This window comes from Ylistrum balloti, unplaced genomic scaffold, assembly GCF_031769215.1.
Source record: "Ylistrum balloti isolate Yb309-2 unplaced genomic scaffold, AGI_CSIRO_Ybal_v1 Utg369974, whole genome shotgun sequence".
NCBI lineage: Eukaryota > Metazoa > Mollusca > Bivalvia > Pectinida > Pectinidae > Ylistrum > Ylistrum balloti.
Genome location: NW_026782065.1, coordinates 243,469 through 264,339, shown reverse-complemented (window position 1 = coordinate 264,339; position 20,871 = coordinate 243,469). Strand labels below are relative to the sequence as shown.

Below are 20,871 nucleotides of genomic sequence, written 5' to 3'. Positions count from 1 at the left end.
CTTGGACACCATATTATCACTTTAAAGACTGCGTATCTTATTGGTTGAAGACCATTAGTTAGACCATCATGCAAATAACATGCTACATACAAATATTGGACAGCTTCATTTTCCAGATTGTTTGTAAATGACTGCATAAGAGTGCCAATTTTCTAAAACAAACATGACTTGTCACCATAACTTAAAATAGAAGATGCCTATTCTTCTGGAAAACCTGGTCTTATTCTCCTTGTACTTTTTCAGGGAATCTTCAAGTAGATATTGTCTTTGTTCCAATTTTTCATGTATATATATTCTTTGTTCTCTAAAACTTGTCGCAAGATATTTTATTCCTCTTGTATTATCATTTTTTAACATCCTTACAGTGACCTTGAACCTTGAAATTTGCAAGATGTGAATATGTTTTAGGTTGTGAAATTTGATATAAAAACCAGGGTAATGCAAAGGAAAAACACCCCCATGCAACTATCTGTTTTTTGACTGTGACCATGATCTTTGACATCTGACACTGAATTTCTAAAGAAACCGACTTCTCCTCATAAGGGATACATGTTCCAAATTTGATTAAGGTATACTAACTGTCTTGGTCTCAATGCGTTTACAAGGTAATCATATAGTACTCATGCAAGTACTGTGACCTCTACATTCAATCCTCATAATCATTACTATATCCTCTCCATATTGCCCAGGGATAACTGAAACTGCAATCCAAATGATAACTAATACCCCCAACACCCACAGCCTTAGTTATCTCCCCATGGTGACCTTTTGCACAGAAACATCCTCTGAAACACAGCGGCATGTGCACATGTTCCCTAATATTCTTGCGAAGTTTTGTTGAAATTGGTCCACAGGTTTAGAAATTGACCGACATGCAAAACCTGTCTATATTGACCAGTTGCCATGGCAATAAATATTTCGAGGGGAAAATGGTGCATGCACATCTACACATTGTCCCGAATATTACTGTAAAGTTTCATGGGAGTTGTCTAGACAAGATGTGTCTACAGACAGACAAACAGATGGATGGACAGATAGACAACTTGATTCAATTTACCCATCCTTTTGGTGGTATAAGAATGCACAAGATTGCTTACAAATTCCATGTGGACAGACATCATGGAAAAATAATAATAATGATAATAATAAAAATAAAAACATGATAAAGATGCTTATATCTTGTTTTCTTTATTCAGTATTCTTTCCATGCTTTGATCAGCAATGTAATCTTGTCATGTCAATATTCTAGTACAAGATTGCATACACAAAATTGTTGTAGGTAGACGTTTAAGATAAATAAAAAAAAAATACATGTCTAAGTTTAAATAAAGGTTTTAAACAGAAGTCGTATTATGTTCAGTATACAGTGATTTTTCTAGACAATTGTAAACTATAAACTTGGTATACAGCCATCTTTTCTACACATTTGTAAACAACAAACTCAGTATGCAGTGGTATTTTCTAAAAAATTTTTTTTTTTATATACTGAAACGAAAAAAAAAACGCAACTTGGAAAATTTTTATTAATTTTGCATTAAATATACAATGCTGTATAAAAATCGCGGAAATAAAAGTGCACCCTACCTATCACCCTAACCAATGGTCAAAATCAACCAGGTGTGACGAGAAACCTATGCACATCCGGCGCGGTAAAAACATCAAAAACCGTGCCTGTACAAACCTATGCGTTCTTTTTCATTCAAACCAGTATCAATTTATCACTACCATCGAGACACATCATCGCCAATACTTTTGCAAACAATAATTCCTTTTACAATTATGCCACGGTTATCACAGGTTGATAGAGGACATGCTATCACGATGCTTATGGCAGGGAGCACGCAACTTCACGTCGCTCGACACTTCAGAGTTCACAAATCGACTATTAGTGGATTAGTTTCAGGAAGAGTCGATGACCGGTCGAGATCAGGACGTCCACGCGTAATGTCGCGACGTCAAGACCGGGTTGTTAGGCTGGCACACTTGCGTAACAGGAGGTTAACGGCTGCTGAAATGGCAAGGAATACGATTGGTAATCATAACCATCGGATTCATCCCCAAACAGTGATCAACAGACTGCGTGAGGCTAATTTGCGTGCAAGGCGACAGTATGTTGGTTTACCACTAACACCGCAACGTCAAGCACGTCGTATGCAATGGCTGACTGCACATATGCCCAGACGTTTTCCTATGAGACGTTGGAGGTCCATGCTCTTCACCGATGAATCTCGATTCACGTTATTTCGTGCAGATGGCCGTCAACGTGTGTACCTGCGTCGAGGCGAACGTTTTGCTGACGCCTGTGTTTTGGAGCATGACCGATTTGGGGGTGGATCAGTTATGGTTTGGGCGGGAATCTCCCATGGTTTGAAGACACCTTTGGTGATAGCCAATGGGAATTTAACGGCCGTACGCTATCGGAATGAGATCCTTAGGCCCCATGTTGTGCCGTTTGTTAGGCAGCATCATCTAACCTTGCAACAAGATAACGCGAGACAACACGTTGCAAGAGTCTGTAGAGACTTTCTTGCGACACAGAACATTGTTCCGATAGATTGGCCTCCATATAGCCCAGATTTGTCCCCAATCGAGCATTTGTGGGATGAACTAGACAGAAGAATTCGCAATCGCCGTAACCCCCCAAATACCCTCCCCCAGTTAGCAAATGCACTCGTCCAAGAATGGAATAACATTCCAATACGGACAGTCAATGCCCTGATAAACTCAATGCAACGAAGAATTAGAGATGCTATAGCTGTTCGAGGAGGACACACACGATATTTGGGCACGGTTTCAAAACTGCTGCCATTTCAACTTGGATTCACGTAGGGTACTACCAATCATGACCTTCTAGCGAAGTGACCTTTTCTTAAAAATCTCCAAACATTTAGAGGATGTTACATCAATATTCAATATTAACTATTACATATGAAATTTAGACATAATGCTCACAAGTATTATTTTATTAAACCTACAATTTGAAGTTGCGTTTCTTATTCGTTTCAGTATATATTGTATACCCTAAACACAGAAAAAAATAAGTAAACCTTTCCATGTACACTACAAACTCAGTATACAGTGATCCTTTCTACACAAACTTGGTATAACTAGTGAATCTTTCTACTCAAGTAAATTGAAGATTGTATAGAAATTTACTACAAATGCAGTATACAATGATCTTTTCCACATTTTTTTAGTTTCCGCCATTTGTTGATTCTTCTTTTGTGATGGTAAATATATTGCCGCCTTTAGAGAGTACTGTGACCTTAAAAGGCAACATGCATGTTAGCATCTCCTCAAGTGATTAATCATCTTTAACATCTAATTGGAGGCCGGAAAGAAGGACGTTTTTCTCCACCATAAGGTCCTCAAATCCATTGTTGGTCACAATGGCCAATTCCAAGTTATAAGAATCAATAGAGATACCTTCTACCATTCCAGTTTTTATTTCTTCAGGGACATCCACCTGCTGAAAGAGAGTAAGGGAAATAAATAACTATATTTCTTTAATGCTATGATTATGTGCAAGAAATATACACTTCTGTATAAGCTTATAGTCTTGAACTTCCCAATAGGAGTCTATATTAAATATATTGTAATTAATTATTTTGACGTTCAGGACTGTCAAATTATTAAGCGATGGACAGCTTGCAAAATAATGATATCTTGACCATGGTCATACAGAGATTGAATCATAAAGTTAAATTTGTGTGATAAATCTGTGCAGTATGATAATTTATTTTGATGTTTGTATTTCAAAAATCATTTTGACTTGAAAAGTAATGTGTGATTTAATTAATTACATTGGACCGTCATGTAATGGCAATGCCATTTTCATAATGTAATTGTAATTTAATTAATTACATCATCATGTAATTGAACCCATGCCTGTTACAAACAGTAGCTGTCCTAACTGATCCTAAAATTAACTTTGGCTACGTCTATCACAAAATTAACTTTGGCGGTCTATTACAAATGCCACATTTAGCTACAGTAGAGGTATTTCAAAAATGTAAGTCATTGTAGCTGAAAAGACATAATTAATGGTTACTTAACCAGAACTACAGTTCTGAACAAACCACTACAAAGCCTGGTTAACTGTACTAAGAAAATGTCCTCTCAATTAATCAATTTCATTGATTATTGACATCTTATTGTTGTACATACGGTCACTTAAAAGTTTCAACTTGACTTTTAATAAGGCCCAAAGTGATAATACTGCAATGTCTTAATTAGCTCTCAAGGGGTATTGGTTAGACTATTTATCCCATTTCATTCCATTCACCATGGAAACAAAACTCTAAAACGCTAAAAGACAGTCGACAATGAATGACAAATATTGAGCCTAGGGCTGGGTAAAATTGATGAATCAAAAGTGTTGAACTGAAAGTGGACGCAGTTGAAATAATACTGAAATTTCTGAGATGAACAAATACAGTACATATATTAAAAGTTCAGGCATAATAAGAATTGTACCAATTACACTTTACACATTCACACTGGGACCTTACACTTTACACATTCACACTGGGACCTTACACTTTGCTAGGTTTATCCTAATCTTCATTAAAACACTTTCCGGGATTCAGATGTTAATTGACATCTTCATTATTCCCAATCTTCATATTGTAAATGTTCACATGCATCACTCTTCAACAGAATCAACGAGACATCATGTCAGAAAGACAAAAACTAATTTTAAGCTAAAACTATATATATTAACTTCACATGTAAACCTTACAATTGGCATAGCTGTAGAGTTCCCGTACGATTTAATACCCTGGACTTGGGGTACTTGTAAATTATCTCCGATCAGAAATTTGAAAGAGCTAGATCTACAATAGCACGGACAGTGACCGATATCTTAAATTAAAATCGATATATTACACAGATAGTTTCCTAGATCTATTCACGGTAGCGTAAGTAGTACAGTACAATATTACGGATAAGTTTTTTTCTGTTTAATTTCCGATCTGTTGGGCCACTGACAGAAGTGACTGCGATGAGACCATTATGAAACGATCATTCAAAAATAAATCCATTTCAAAATAATGAAATACTTTACGGAAGCAACAAAAATGTGCTAGATGCTTACATAACATTTTTCAAATGCATACTGCTTCAAAGGAAATGTCTTGAAAATATTTTGAAAAAAAAGTGCCATGGCGGCAGTGCCCAGCTTGCGCGTCGCCATCGAGCCTAAATTCAATACATGCGATGGCTCATTTCAAATGAATTGTTCCAAAAAATGCAATTGCTAGTTCAGTATCAGTATTGACTTTAAATTCAGCTTACACACACACATATATATAGTGATACTTACCTACATAAATTACCTGCCGTCTTCTTTCAGCCGCCGTCTTCTTTCAGGGTCCAGCAGCACTGAGCACCCTGGCTGTTTCCGTCAAAATTTTATGCTACTCTAAATCATTCTTATTTTAGTTTCATTTTTATTTTCAACTACATATTTCAGTATTTTAATAGTTTTCAATAGTATTAAACGGGAAGTAAATTTTCGAAAAAGAAAAAAAAAGAAAGTAATACAAATGTATATGACACCCACAATGCATCGCGCGGAAAAGAAAGTTAAGTCGCCATATTGGCATCGCATCGCAAAATTTACCACCATAAACGTGAGTCTTTGTCATTGTATTTACAAATTTCGATGTCTGATGATCATTATTACACAACACAAAACGTTTTCTTGATGTACAAGTAATGAAGAAAATGTCGATAAGGTTGTTTCATTTAATGACTAGCATCAGCAACTTTTAGGGGCGATAATCCATTGATTACAGTAATGTCCGGCAGATGGAGTAGGAGTAAACTTTCAAATTATGAACCAATGGAAACAAAGTACTGATACTCAGGGGCGACAGCAACATGCTGAAGAGCAATGAAAATGCTCTTAGCATAAAAATCCATCCAGTACTTTTCCAGAAATAGCGGTAACAAACTTTTACTTCCAAAATCCAAGATGGCCACCTGTCGGCCATCTTGAATGCGAATCAGTTCAGAAAAGGTACAATGCACAACTAGGGACTAAGGGGAAACTGCATATGAAATTTGAGAAAGATCCATCCAGTACTTTCCAAGAAATAGCAGTAACAAACTTTTACTTCCAAAATCCAAGATGGCTGCCTGTTGGCCATCTTGAATTCGAATCAGTCCAAAAAAGGTACAATGCACAACTAGGGACCAAGGGGAAACTGCATATGAAATTTGAGAAAAATCCATCCAATACTGTCGGCCATCTTGAATGCGAATCAGTTCAAAAAAGGTACAATGCACAACTAGGGACTAAGGGGAAACTGCATATGAAATTTGAGAAAGATCCATCCAGTACTTTTCCAGAAATAGCGGTAACAAACTTTTACTTCCAAAATCCAAGATGGCCACCTGTCGGCCATCTTGAATGCGAATCAGTTCAAAAAAGGTACAATGCACAACTAGGGACCAAGGGGAACCTGCATATGAAATTTGAAAAAGATCCATCCAGTACTTTTCCAGACACGGACGGACGGACGATGGACGGACCACGGACGCAGGGCGATTTGAATAACCCACCATCTATTAGATGGTGGGCTAAAAATCTATAAAATGAATTCTTAAAAGTACAGGGACTTAAGACTTATAAGTGAAATTGCTATATAAATCTAATGTTTGGATATATATTATTACTTCAGAAGAATATTTCATAAATATATATCAATACTATTAAGTGAGGATTATATGAGACAAAATATAGTTTAACAAGAGTACCAACATGTCATAAAGGGATCCACATTGTGTTATAAAAAAATACTACTTATATGTTCCAAACACATATATTCTACAGACCTTTCTTGTTCACTGACATATACAAGATGGGCACTAGATTTGAGATTGTGATCAAAAAACTATTTACCAGTTAATCTTTGATGTGGGGCCTAATAATGATATTAGTGTCCATTCAATAAAAGAGCAGTAAACATTTGGAGATAGCAGCTATTGTGGCCACCTAGAATATTGCATGTGTCTGTTTCTCTGTTGGTTCACCATTTAAACCAGTCCTTGTTTGATATAGCAGAATATCATATTATACATCTAGAGTCATTTAAGAATGGCCGACAGACCATGACCTTTACACTGAGGAAGATCTTATATACTTACTAACTACTAGAGAGATGTGAGATATCAACCAACAGTAGGATATAACTAGTATGGACTGTCTACTTAAGTTTCCATCTTTCTGAAACTAATTGGTCATCAAGAATGTTCTTTTCTAGGAATTAGCTATGACATTAATCAGTAGGTGTATTCTTTATCAAGAATGGAACTACCTACCAGTCTTTATATATTTAAGAAATTAGTATATACAAAACCAAGTCAAGAAAAAAAAACAATTTCTGTTGGGTTTTTTTAAAAATCTGAAACCAAATTATATTCTGTATTTAAAAAAAATGTCAAACCTCTTCTAGAATCTGTAAGGCATCCTCTTCAGCTTCACGACAATGTATCACCAGGGGTTTGTTCAACTCAAGGGCCAGTTGGATTTGCTTGATGAACACAACCTTCTGGGAGGCTTTATGTTGTTTAAATCTAAAGTAAACAAAATATGTAAACAATGATCTGTTACATTGACTATACTGTATCAAATTCCTAATCTATAATGATAAGGGCAATCAGAGACAGGTTATGCTCCATGATTGGGACAAAATTAAAGTATGAAAAATAACAAAGGGCAATAAAAGAGTTATAATTCTTGTGCACAGCCCTTCCACTCATTGAGATCTATCTGCCAAGGTAGTTTCATGTTAATACCTCTTATAATTTTAGTGTAATGCTCCAGACAAAATTTTAAGTATGAAAAATAACAAAGGGCAGTAACTCCTAAATTATGCCAAAGAGATTGATAGTCCTGGTGCACTGCACTTCTCCTTGCCGAGATATATCTCCTTCTAAGGTTTTATGTTGATTCCTTTTATGGTTTTTGTGTTATGACAAAATAATGACAGATGGACTGATGGACAGACTTACAAAGCAGTGACTACATTTACAAGTATTCCCCATTTATTATCTCCTCTTTATGAAACTGATACAAATGTATCCTATACATCCACAAACACTGTACAGTATAATCAACAGACAGCTAAACAAAGTAATATACTTACATGCCAGAGTAGTCAAGACCTATCTCTCCTAAAGCCACTACCTTCTTGTGCTGTAGACAACGAACCAGTCCTGCTTCAGCCCGGGGTGAGAACTCTGTAGCATTCTTCGGGTGACAGCCAAATGCTAACCAGACATCCTCTTCAAGGGCAATTTCCTTCCACAGCCCTGATGAAAAAAACGTATTCCTTCATTCAGGGTCAATTCTCAAAACTGATCACAAGACCCATCTAGCACTTCCCCAGTTTGGGTGAAAATGAAAGTTTAGGTACAAACAATCATGGGCAAATTAATGAAAGTAAGCCAAAATTGGTTAACAATTGACTACACTTTTGTATATCATCACCAGTTACAAGATTTGTCACCATCATGAGACAGATGATCAGCGAAGTGTAATGTGTACTGAAGTATTCATTCTGGAGACAGGATGGTAATCAAGTCTTCTGGGCCCTTCCACAGTGTACGATAATCCTATGTACAATGATCTATTTTCATATAATCTGGTGCAGCATGGTTTTGTGAAGCATGGGGAAATTAAGCGGGGTCAAAATACCATAATGGTGAAATGAACTCCCCCGACCCCCCCAAACCCTATGGTAAAGTGAAGCTACACTTTATATTCTGCGGTTCACTTCACCATTGGCTTCACTTTATCATACTGCACCGCTATGAAAAACTGATATGCTATCTCCTTGTTCTGACAAAATATCAAATGCTAAACCAAACGATTAAGAAATATGCTAGCAATACCAAATTGATCCTCCATACCAACAGGTGAATTGTTAGCAAAATAATGTAAATTCTTCTTCAACTTCAGAGGTAACTGCTGAAGTTATTTAAGTAGAATACAGGCTACTTAAAAGTTATATCAAATTCACAATAATACATCAAAGAATTCCTTTGCTTTCAAATTATTCTGTATACAACATTCTAAGCAGCTTAAATACGTCAAGATTGTCTTTTTGTTGGCTTAAAATTTGATGGTTTTACCGAAACCTTAAAGCAAACAGGGAAGATTTTCTTTATAGGACCCCTTCTAATATAATGCCCTAAACACCACAGATAACCCTTACCTTCTTGTCTGAAGCTGCCAGGATGACAGAAGACTGCCACACATCCTTCAAAACTATGAGGCATGGTAGCCTCATGAACAATTTTGTACTTGGACCAGGTGCCTTTAAATCCTTGACGATTGAACAGGAAATCCAAGTGGCAGTGTGAGTCAACAAATGTACCACAGTAAGTCCTACATTTCTCCTTGAAGTTCACCTTCCAGTTGACCAGGGCGAAAGATGAGCTGCTCTCAGACTCGGAATTGCGGCCAAGTAGTCGAGTTCTCTCCAAAAACTGAATCCTAGGTGGTAGCACTAGACGTTTCGGTGATTTTACATCAGACTGGACATCGCAGAATTCATTTTCTTTGGTTGGATGTGATGCTGTAGGCGATTTCCCAGTTGACTTTTTGGTGGAGAGGGAATGTGAGGGCCGTGGGTAAGCACCACCATAGGAGCCAGTACTTGAGCTTCCTTGATACCAGTCTGGTGGGGAATAGTAGCAGCTTGGAGGGTACATACATGTGGGTTGGTGAAAGCCAAACAGGGGTGATGCAGGCATACTCATGGCATGGGGAGGGGATGCCCAGAATGGTGTCCAAGGGTAGGATCCTGGACTAGATGTATTAGGATTACTTGCTGGAGATGAAACTACTGTGTCACGATCATCTGACATTTCCTGTTTAAATGTTTTGTTTTCCTTTGCACTCTCAGAATAATCTGTTAAAGCTGCCTTTTGGCGTCGATGTGGTGGAACATATGCAGTAGCCTTTTTTTCATCATCATCATTGCTCGTACTTTGTTTATTGTTCAAAGAGTGCCTTATAAAATGATAGATGTTGCTTTGGGGCAAAACATGCCGCCTCTTGGATACAATACTGCAATCCTCCTCCTCATTTATTTCTTGCTCCTCCAGTTCCAGTTTCCTTTTTTCACTTGAGCAGTCACTGTCTTGAGATTGGTCATCTTTAACAAACAGAGCAATTCTGGACTTTGGTTGTTCGTTTTTCTTCTCCTCCTCTGAATCATCAGTTTCACTAAAGCCATAGTCTACAAGCTTGGGGCTGTTGAGCTGTAGATCTTGCATTTCATCTGAACTCAATTCTTCCTTAGTGCTAGTTAACCCTGTATCACTCTCTTCTTTCCCAGATTTAGTACTGTTTGGTTGAGCAAGATTTTTGGCCACAGAAGATGAATGCTCAGATGATTCACAACTGTAGTTAAATATTTCTTTCACAGCATTCTGCTCTACAATAGGCATATGATGGTATGGTGATGACGGTCTAAACTTTACTCCATATGGACTACAATGTCTCTCACAAGTAAACACCTGTTGTGACTGTAAGCCATAATCTGGACGGAAAGGGTAGGATCCTGGCATTTGCATCCTTGGATATGGTGTCTTGTTTGGAGGCATGTTGGCAGGGGAGGAAAAGATGCCCCTATTGCAGACAGTGGATGTTGGAGAAATACCCTGCTGCATCTGGTTCCACAACTCCTTACTAGGAGGAGGAGGAATAGATCTGTGTGGTCTCATGGCCAAAATCCCTCTCGGACGATACTGCATACGCAGTCCATTCTCAGTTGTGTCTGAAAAGACAGATAAATTTAAGACACTGTCATCATCATGATTGATATCTATAGATTTATAAGGAAATCACAGTAAAATCTTATTAATATTAAACTAATTATGTTTGTGAAACAATATTTTGTAATGGAAAAATATATGCCTTCATAATAAGTAAGAACTACCTTGTAATAGATTTGTATGTGTTCTAATATTATCATACAATGATACAGTCCCCTTATAAATAATAAGCACTGAATTTGATATTGATAATATGAAGATGTCAAGCTAAATGACAACTGATCATAACTCTGTAATAAACCGAGGAAAGCTTAAGAGGACAAGACAGCAGGTAAGATGATCTATGTTTGCCAGGTGTTACCTACACTGTAACATGAATCAAGCTTTAGAGGACAAGACAGTAGGTTAAATGGCCTATGTATTCCAGATTCTGCCTACACGGTGACATGAATCAAGCTTTAGAGGACAAGACAGTAGGTTAAATGGCCTATGTATTCCAGATTCTGCCTACACGGTGACATGAATCAAGCTTTAGAGGACAAGACAGTAGATGAAATGGCCTATGTATTCCAGATTCTGCCTACACGGTGACATGAATCAAGCTTTAGAGGACAAGACAGTAGATTAAATGGCCTATGTATTCCAGATTCTGCCTACACGGTGACATGAATCAAGCTTTAGAGGACAAGACAGTAGATGAAATGGCCTATGTATTCCAGATTCTGCCTACACGGTGACATGAATCAAGCTTTAGAGGACAAGACAGTAGATTAAATGGCCTATGTATTCCAGATTCTGCCTACACGGTGACATGAATCAAGCTTTAGAGGACAAGACAGTAGGTTAAATGGCCTATGTATTCCAGATTCTGCCTACACGGTGACATGAATCATGCTTTAGAGGACAAGACAGTAGATTAAATGGCCTATGTATTCCAGATTCTGCCTACACGGTGACATGAATCAAGCTTTAGAGGACAAGACAGTAGGTTAAATGGCCTATGTATTCCAGATTCTGCCTACACGGTGACATGAATCAAGCTTTAGAGGACAAGACAGTAGGTTAAATGGCCTATGTATTCCAGATTCTGCCTACATGGTGACATGAATCATGCTTTAGAGGACAAGACAGTAGATTAAATGGCCTATGTATTCCAGATTCTGCCTACACTGTAACATGAATCAAGCTTTTGAGGACAAGATAGTTGGTTTAATTGCCTATGTAATCCAGATGCTGCCTACATTGTAACATAGCCCTTGCTCCTACTGTTTAGACTAGCTGTGAGGTCACTCTATACTAATGTATCAAGAAGCTGGGTGAAATCAGTAAATTTACAAATTCAATACAATTTTACACTGAATTTATTGGATTTTTCAGCAAAAAGTGAAAGAAACTAAGTTACATTATCAAAGAATGTATAGAAGAATTTCACAGAAATTTAGTGGTTCGCTAATTTTGTCCACGCATTTATCAGCCCATGAATACAATAAAGAAATTGTCATAAATTCAAGTCCCAGTGACTTTTACCTTTGTCCGCTATAGATTGAGAAGTGATGTTATCTGGGAAGTCGAGTGCTGAGCGAATATCACAGATGCGAGGTTCCCATCCCCACCGACAAAAACAGCATCTCCAAGTCCAGAACTGGATACTAGCTGGTGGACACACACACTCCTCTGTGCCATACCCTGGGGGCCTCTCATTCTTCCTCCTCCTCAGGTCTGGTCGATTTAAGGAATCATTTTCTGTAGCGCTGAAATCTTTCTCATCAGAATTTCTGGCATCAATGTATGAGGACACAGAAGTTTTAGATGTATTGGGAGAAGCTGGTTGATTGCCATACAGTTTCTCCATTTCTTTGTCTGTGGATGCCAGAGTGCAAGATTTTGAGTCTAATTCAACATCTTGAGCACAACATTCCTCCTGACTTAAAAATATGTAGGATTCCATGACATCATCACTGGTGCAGATGTCCTCAAACTCTGTTATACCTGGTGCTTCACTTGAACTGCAATCAGATTGTGGAATAATGGATCCTTCGTCTTCCTGGACGGTACCTTCACATGCAGACACGGCACAATCTGAAGACAGATTTGACTCAATCTTCATAGCATTTTTCACATCAATGTGAATCTCACACCACTCATTATTGAATTGCCTATCAGGTGACATCTTTTCTTTACTGTTTATCTCCAGAGTACCACCACTGATGATGTTTAAATCTAACAAAGTTGCATCCCATTCCTCTAGCTGATGCAGATCAGCTTCAGATGTTTCAGTTTGGTTACCACTGTTCATAACACGGGACTTTTCCAACTCCTGTCCACCAGGTACCACTTGTTCCATAGGTTGTGTGCTTTTGCAACTTTTCAGTATACTTTCAATATCCAGCAGATGTGAGTCCCAGTTTTCTTCAGATTCCTCTAAAAGCAGTTTCTGTTGTCTGATAGGATCTAACCAGGGACATTTCTTACGATTATTATTCCATCTGTCATCTGTCTTATTCAAATCACTCTGGGTGGCGTAACCAGAAATGAGCTTTGGTTGAGCAACAAACTCTTTATTCAGGTCCCTACTGCTATTTTCGGTGTAACCAGATGATTTTGGTTTGACTTTGAAATGATTCTTGTTAGTACTAACCCCTGATAATTTGTTCCGATCTTTCCAGTAATCACATTTTCCCATCACATTTTCTTGCTGATGGTCAGTAGGTTTATCACATTGTTCAGATGACCGATCACATACAGGGTTGAGACTATCACTCATCCTTGTCAAATGTTCTTTATTAATGGCAGATTTTCTTACACAGATATCTTGATAATTGGTATCTGATAATTGGTGATATGACTGACCACAATCTGTTTGTGTTTTGTTTATCTGACCTGCACCTAAACCACTAACTTTGGATTGTCCTGTATCATTTAGGATATGTTTTTTTGTTTCAATATCCTGGCCATCAGATATTGAAACTGTCTCCTCTAACATCTTGAGATTTCCATGCCTTGTTTTCTCTCTCCTGGTTTCTGATGAAAGCATGCCAATAGGTGTTTCTGAAACATCTTCAGTGGTATGTGTCCTTTTGTCATCAAAGTAGATCAGACTCTCATCAGGAGGTGTAGCTACTGATAACAGGTCCATATCCCAATTTTCATTTTCTAAAGTCTCAAAGTGTTTGGCACTATCTTCCCTCTCAAATTTCTGGTCAGCTTTTATAATTCCTCCAAATTTCTTCTGTGCTTTCTTACTCATGGATTCTTTGCTTAGTCTTGATTGTCCTGTGTCTGAAATACTCTGTTTCCTAGAGCTGTCTTCTGAACCTAAATTACCTTGGCTCTCTGACCTGCTTTGCCTTTTTTGTGTATCACAGGCAACTGATTTAGAACTATTGTTTGTTGGTTCAGAACTAACCACTTCATTAGACTGGTGAGTACATGTATATTGTAAACAATTATACTCCTTGATATCTGAGCAATTCTGATCTTGTGCCGAGTCCACCTGTCTTGTATGTTTAATTTTGTTGGGAGCTTTTGATATTATCTCCAACCTGTTCAAACCCTGTGATGAGTTCTTTCTGTGACTGCAGGAAGAGGAGTCCTTTACTTTTACAGACTCCATCCGTTTGTCCTGCCTTTTAGCTTCTACCTGGCTGTCCTGGGTTAAAGGTTCTGCTCTATTGAAACTTTCAGACAAGTGGTGTTGTCTTGAATGTTCTGTCCTGTTGTGATTTTGGAGTGAGTTTTTCTGTTTTACTGAAGCTGAACTGTTGTGAACCTTGTCATAGGTGTTTGGTCTTTTAGAATCTGGCTTGTGAGTATTGGGGTTATCTTGCTCTGACTGTTCTGAACTACTGTAACCTCTTAATGATTTACCCTGTCTTTCATAATATGACTTGTTGGGACCTCTAAGTACATTTTTTGTCTTAATTGGTTCTGTACTGTTGTGACCTCGGGAAAGGTTGTTCTGCCTAATATTCCATGAATTGCCAGAACATCTGTGACCGTTATAGGAGTTATGTTTCCTTAAATGTGCTGAATTGTTGTCGCCTTCTGAATTGTTTGATCCTTTAGGTTCTGAAATAGACAAGTTGTCCTGCATTGTTGGCTCTGAACTATTGTGATCTTGAGATGAGTTGTCTTTCCTGATATCTTCTGAACTATTGTGAGATGTAGACAAGTTGTCTTGCTTCAAAGGTTCTGAACAATTATGACCTTGGGGCAAGTTTTTCTGCATTCTTGTCCATGAACTATTATGACCTTGGGACGAGTTGTCCTGCTTTCTTGTCCCTGAACTATTGTGACCATGGGATGAGTTGTCCTGCTGCCTTGTCCCTAAACTATTATGACCTCGGGACGAGTTGTCCTGCTTTCTTGTCCCTGAACTATTGTGACCATGGGATGAGTTGTCCTGCTGCTTTGTCCCTAAACTATTATGACCTTGGGACGAGTTGTCCTGCTTTCGTGCCCCTGAACTATTATGACCTTGGGACCAGTTGTCTTGCTTTCTTGTCTCTGAACTGTTGCGACATTTAAATGAGTCAGATGTCATTTTATGTTTGGACTTGAAACCTCCAAAAGAGTTGTTTGGTACAATAGGTTCCGAACTCCTAGAGGAGACTTCCTGCTCCGACATGTCTTGACCTCGAGATGTCTGGTTCTGTTTTAAAGATTCTGCATTAGCATACTCTTTTGATTTTAGATCATCATCATTTTTCCATACAACAGACTCTGACGTGTCTGAATGGTGAGATTCTGAATAGCACTGATTTTTCAGATTCTTACTACATTGACCTTTATATTCTGAATTATCCTGACATTTGCATCCACCATCCTCAACTTCCACAGTTTCATTATCCTGTATCTCCATAGCTCCCTGTTCAGCTAATTCTGAAGCATTTTCATTGCGAGGTTCAATTTTGCAATGTTCCTTGTAACCAGTTTCAATACATATAGGAAATGTGTTTCTCTGGTCCTTTGATTCTGAAGTTTCTGGATTTCTTGATATCTGACAGAGATGATCCTGTGATTCTAACTTTTCCAGATGTCTAGGCTCTTGGATGACATGATCTTTGGATAATGAAATTTCTGGACAACTATGTTCAGCCCCAAGGTTATTCTTCAGTTTTGAATTTTCATGGTATCTCTGTGAAGAATTTCCATTTATTATTGGTACAGAGTCATGGGTCTGCTGAACTATTTTAGTGGCTTTGGACTTTCCATTTGAAACATTTTCAAGGTCTGAGCAATTCTGAAATCCAGAGGTTAAATTTCCATCTGTTGTAGACTGTGTATGGGAATAATATCTAGATTGTGGGCCTTCTTGAGAACCTGGCTTCATTGTATCATCTAAGGAATTGTTTAGAAATCTGGGTTCAGAACTAACTTGCGGTTTAATTGGGTGTACAAAGGTCTTATCTTTTCTTTTATCAGACCTGACATGCGAGACAAATATTCTTTTTGTTTGTCTTCTTGAACCTGAGCTTTCTTCTTCTGTGGATTCAGAATTGTTTCTTTTTCGATGTTCTGTATGTTTACATCCTGTGGATTCAGAATTGTTTCTTTTTCGATGTTCTGTATATTTACATCCTGTGGATTCAGAATTGTTTCTTTTTCGATGTTCTGTATGTTTACATCCTGTGGATTCAGAATTGTTTCTTTTTCGATGTTCTGTATGTTTACATCCTGTGGATTCTGAATATTTCAGACTTTTAGGCTTTGAACTAGTATGTGCAGTGATGGCTGGCTTAGCTTTTAAAGTATTCTGCTCTTTCTGCTCAGAGTTAACTTCACAAGCTGATTCGTTTGTCTTCTGAGTCTTCATCCGGCCCTGCTTCATCGCTCGTAGGCTGTCTCTGTACATGATAGGCTTGGCCATCAGAGTCCTTCCACTGTTATCAGATGGAGTCAACACCTTCGCCTTCATTTCCATTGTCATTGCTTCAATCTTAGTATCAATCATGCTGTCGTATGCAGATTTTATATTATCCCCACACTGCCTGCTGTTTCCCATATGAGATGGTGGAGACCCTTCTGGAGACCTTTGAATGGGGGATACAGTTAAGGTATGTCCTCTTGCCATGCTCTTATCATATCTGGACTTTCTCTTGGGTTTCTTTGGTCTTGGCCTTGTGTTCCTCGCTGTGTAAGAGCTGTCAGAACTTGCTGAGGAGTAATCTCGCCAAGGTGTGGACTTCATCACTGGTAAACTGGGTTTTAGAGTTGCTTTGTTTGTTTGCGAAGATGAATGTGATGTATTGCTGGAGTCAGAAAAGTGTCTGTGTCTACTATAGTAAACAGGAATATCACAGACAGGGACGCGCAGGGGAGGCATTTCTATTCTATATTCTTCTTGTCCCTTTCCTGCTTCAGTGCTCACATCTCCTACATCATCACAACTCATCATAGGCCCTTTTTGATCCTTTTTGTCCTCCCTACAGTCCTCAGTCACACTTCTATATCTTATAATTGGTTCTGATTTTTCTTCATTGTTTTCTTCATACTGTGGATCCTTTGAGGTAAGGCCATTGTCGTCAACACCCAAAACTACATTTTCAGTCGGTGCCACACCATTCTTCTCTGTTCTCACAAACATGGAATCTACAGTTTTTGATTTTTTTTTCATTTCACATTCCCCATCATCTTTAATCCCTATATTTTCATTTTCACAGCAAGACTTTATACATTGCTTTTTCATATCATAAACATTACATCCCAGGTACAAGTCACTTCCTGTTTCTAAATGATGTTTATTATCACAACCTATTACTTTTGAAACAATTTCTTTTTGGTCTAAATTTTGAACAGACACCTGTTGATCTTTCACACCATTTAAAATATCTCTTGCATAAGTTTGATCTCCAAACTGCCTATACTCCAAATTTTCCTTAGATATGTCCAAGGTTATTTCAAGAGTCTGTTTTTTGTCCAAAATTTTGTCATCAATATTAATACTCTCCTTGTCAGCACCTTTCTCGGTAATCACATCTGTGCTGAAAACTTTAATGGGTTCAAGTGGTTGATCATTCTTCCTATCTGAATTCACTCCATTTTTTGTTTTAGTTCTCTGTTTATTGGGATCTGTCCTACCATTTCCATCTCTATTATTGAGGTCAACATGGCTGCTGGTCTTCGATTCTTGCTGGTCCTTATGATTTCTGTCAGTGTCATCTTCCCATCTATTTTTAACATACTGGTTAGTCTCTATATGTCCAATGACTGTTTTTCCCTCATTACACTTTGGAAATGTGCTACATTTTTCAGTTTCACTTGAACCATCAAAGATTCCTTCCTTGACATCAACCTCCAAAAGATCAGAGCTCCAATCTTCCAAAACCAACTCCTCTACAACCCTCTCCTGTGAATTGTTTGAGTGTCTCCTTTGACTGTATCGTCTATGCCCCCGTTTTTGAATACAAGAGTTTCTATCTTGGCGACATCGATCAATCTTTCCATATGATTCTGCACATCTACTGGCCACTAAAATTTCACTTTTAATAGACACTTTTTCAGTTGCTGTATGAACTTGGACAGAATCAATATTCTTGTCTGTAACCTTACATGCAATATCTCCCTCAACTGGTACATTGTTAGGTATGATACACTTGTTGGTCTTGGCTTCTGGTACTCTTTGCCTTGCCGAGGGTCTGCTGCCATAGTTATTATTAATATTTTTCACTGGGCCAGTCTGTTTTGTCATCCCTATGCGTGATGTTGAATTAGAGCCACATTTGCCTTTGAAGTTATTTTCTGCACGAGTTGGTGACTTACAGTTGTTACATTCTGATGTCTTTGTTTCAGTTTTCTCCTCTGGATGTTTTCTTTGGTCTCTATTTACTTCACAAGAAGCTGATACATTAGTGGAGGATGGTGGTAGGTTTTCAACTGTTTGAGTCTCAGTTTTGTTACCATGCAGGTTCCTGAGGTCATTTTCTATGGAAATCGCAGAGACACTGGCTCTACTATTTGTACCTCCTGTCTCCTTTTTTGGATTTCTAGCCAATTTGTTCTCCTTCAGCTCATTCATTGACCTCATAAATATGCGGGCTAATCCGCCAGCTCTCCTGCCTGGCTCTCGCTTTGATCTTGCGGGCATGGCAAAGCTCATAATGACCTGCAACAAACATAGATAAACATATCAATTAGAATAAAGTTTTAAATATATTTCTTGATATAAATTTGAGTGTAAAATTTGGAGTTAGAATAATTCTTCAACATCTACAAGTTCATAATGATTGACAGGGCAACGTTTTGAAGGCCTTTTTGGATTTCTTTGGCTTAAAAGATCATAAACTCTGAGATACTGAACAAGGAATTCCAGAGAATTCTTGTGTATTGTAGTTGTATTGACAGTCAAGTCAATAGTAACTGATACACTGGACAGTATGATAAAAAAAAAACATGGAATCTAACCCTCTCCTAGTCACAACAGCAAGGATATGGATATATAAAACTGAAGTGAACTCTTAGAAAATTTCATACATCACAGGAATAATAATGAAACTTGAGGAAATCTCATTCCAAAAAGAAAATTCTTGAACTTAATGATGAATGATTTCAAGGCAATGCGGAAGATATACGTTGTAATTAGGGTAGGACATGGTTCAAAATTAGTCTTAAATGATGTTCAGACCTTCAAGAAGTAAAGAATTCACGAAATGAACTTTTTTCTGATGATAATTTTTTTTGAAAGCTTATATCTTAAAAAGCAGATAAGTGAAAAAAAAATTATTTTGCTGCACAACTTTCCGGTCGAGAGGTCAAAAAACAAGTGACAGGAAATAATTACTTATTTTTGCAGCAACCTTTTTAAAAATAAATTTTCATCTTTCATTACAACGTAAGGGTATGATATATGGACATTAAGGGAAAAAAACCATGTGCAAATGCTAAGTTGACATTTGTTTAATGAGCAACCAATTTGTTTTCAGGTCCTAAAAGTCAAAGAAAGTGGTCACAAAGTTGGAATTCACAAATCTGAAATAAGCGTTTTGTGGTGGTAATTCATGAAAAATTTATGTGAAATCTACCAAAGACTTCCAGAGACATACTCAATAAAAATACCTTAGCAATCAGAAATTGATGAAATTGTTGATGCCATTAAGTGAATCATGCCATCAACTATGCTGTTAAAGAAAGTCCGCGATATGTCTTACTTCTGGTCAAAACATCAGAAGAGTACATCCTTAAGATGTCTACCATTACAGCCATATTGAAAACTATCAGTTGGTTTATTTAAAAGAATGCTTGATGTAGTTGAGGGTCTGTTTAGACTTCCTTCATAATGGAAGAAATGTCTTTGAACCATCATCCATTCAAGCAATGGAATTTCATTGGTTCTTATACAACTCAACAGTACATGTACAGGTCTGCTCCCAATCTCTTTGAATTTATGTTCTATAGAGCTAGCAATAACAAGTAGCAAGTTTCATTAAGAGGTTGGTCTCAGTATTTATATAAGTTATCATCATCAGAGTCACATCTTGGATCTTGAGGGATTTGTGAGTTAACCATCAGAGTTTGGTTGATTTCCTTTAATTTAAAAATATCAAAATTATTTCAAAAACTGTCTTTGTATAAATACTTATGAATTAATGTATTTTAAAGTGTATTTCCAAGGTTATAATCATAATTTAAGAAATTTTTTGCCCTCATATCAAAATATTTCTTTTCATCCAGTTTTAAATTCACCCCATAAAAGTAAAATAACATATTTTAGCTTTGATTTAAAACCTTAACCAGTGTTTTATTTTCATCTTATTCACAAAAAAGCAAAGCAGATGAAAGTGGAACTGTAATTAGGCCTAAATCATTTCAACCTTTAGAAATGTGATGAAGCTGTCTTTTTTTCCTCCCATACAAAGTGTCGATATCTCAATTTGCTTGGGTTACAAGCAGTGGAAGATTTTACTAATTTTCAGATAAACAAGAGGCCCAATGGGCCTGTATTGCTCACCTGGTGTTCAATGATTTCAGAGAAAAAAACATTTATACATTTCACATCACCGGCTATCAAAAAAGGTTTACATCTAATTGATCTAAGCCAACTTCAAAGCCTAACAATGTTTATAACACACAAAGGTAAGCATT

General features: G+C 37.4%; 1 protein-coding gene across 1 annotated transcript; it reads right to left on the bottom strand.

Annotated features, from left to right (window-relative positions):
- Positions 1 to 7,445: 7,445 nt before the first annotated feature.
- Positions 7,446 to 18,889, bottom strand: LOC132547757 (uncharacterized). The gene is made up of 5 exons (XM_060211558.1): positions 16,507 to 18,889; positions 12,319 to 16,356; positions 9,225 to 10,793; positions 8,154 to 8,319; positions 7,446 to 7,581 (listed from the first exon to the last, which is right to left on the bottom strand). Exons 1-5 carry the CDS (start codon positions 18,887 to 18,889, stop codon positions 7,446 to 7,448), a joined length of 8,292 nt encoding a protein of 2,763 aa, XP_060067541.1.
- Between the last annotated feature and the right edge of the window lie 1,982 nt (positions 18,890 to 20,871).

Coding starts and splice junctions, on each gene's coding strand:
- LOC132547757 (XM_060211558.1), bottom strand. CDS start 18,889: ATGAGCTTTGCCATGCCCGCAAGATCAAAGCGAGAGCCAGGCAGGAGA. Junction 10,794..12,318: donor TCAATCTATAGCGGACAAAG/GTAAAAGTCACT, acceptor CTGTCTTTTCAG/ACACAACTGAGAATGGACTG. Junction 8,320..9,224: donor TGGCAGCTTCAGACAAGAAG/GTAAGGGTTATC, acceptor TTTTTTCATCAG/GGCTGTGGAAGGAAATTGCC.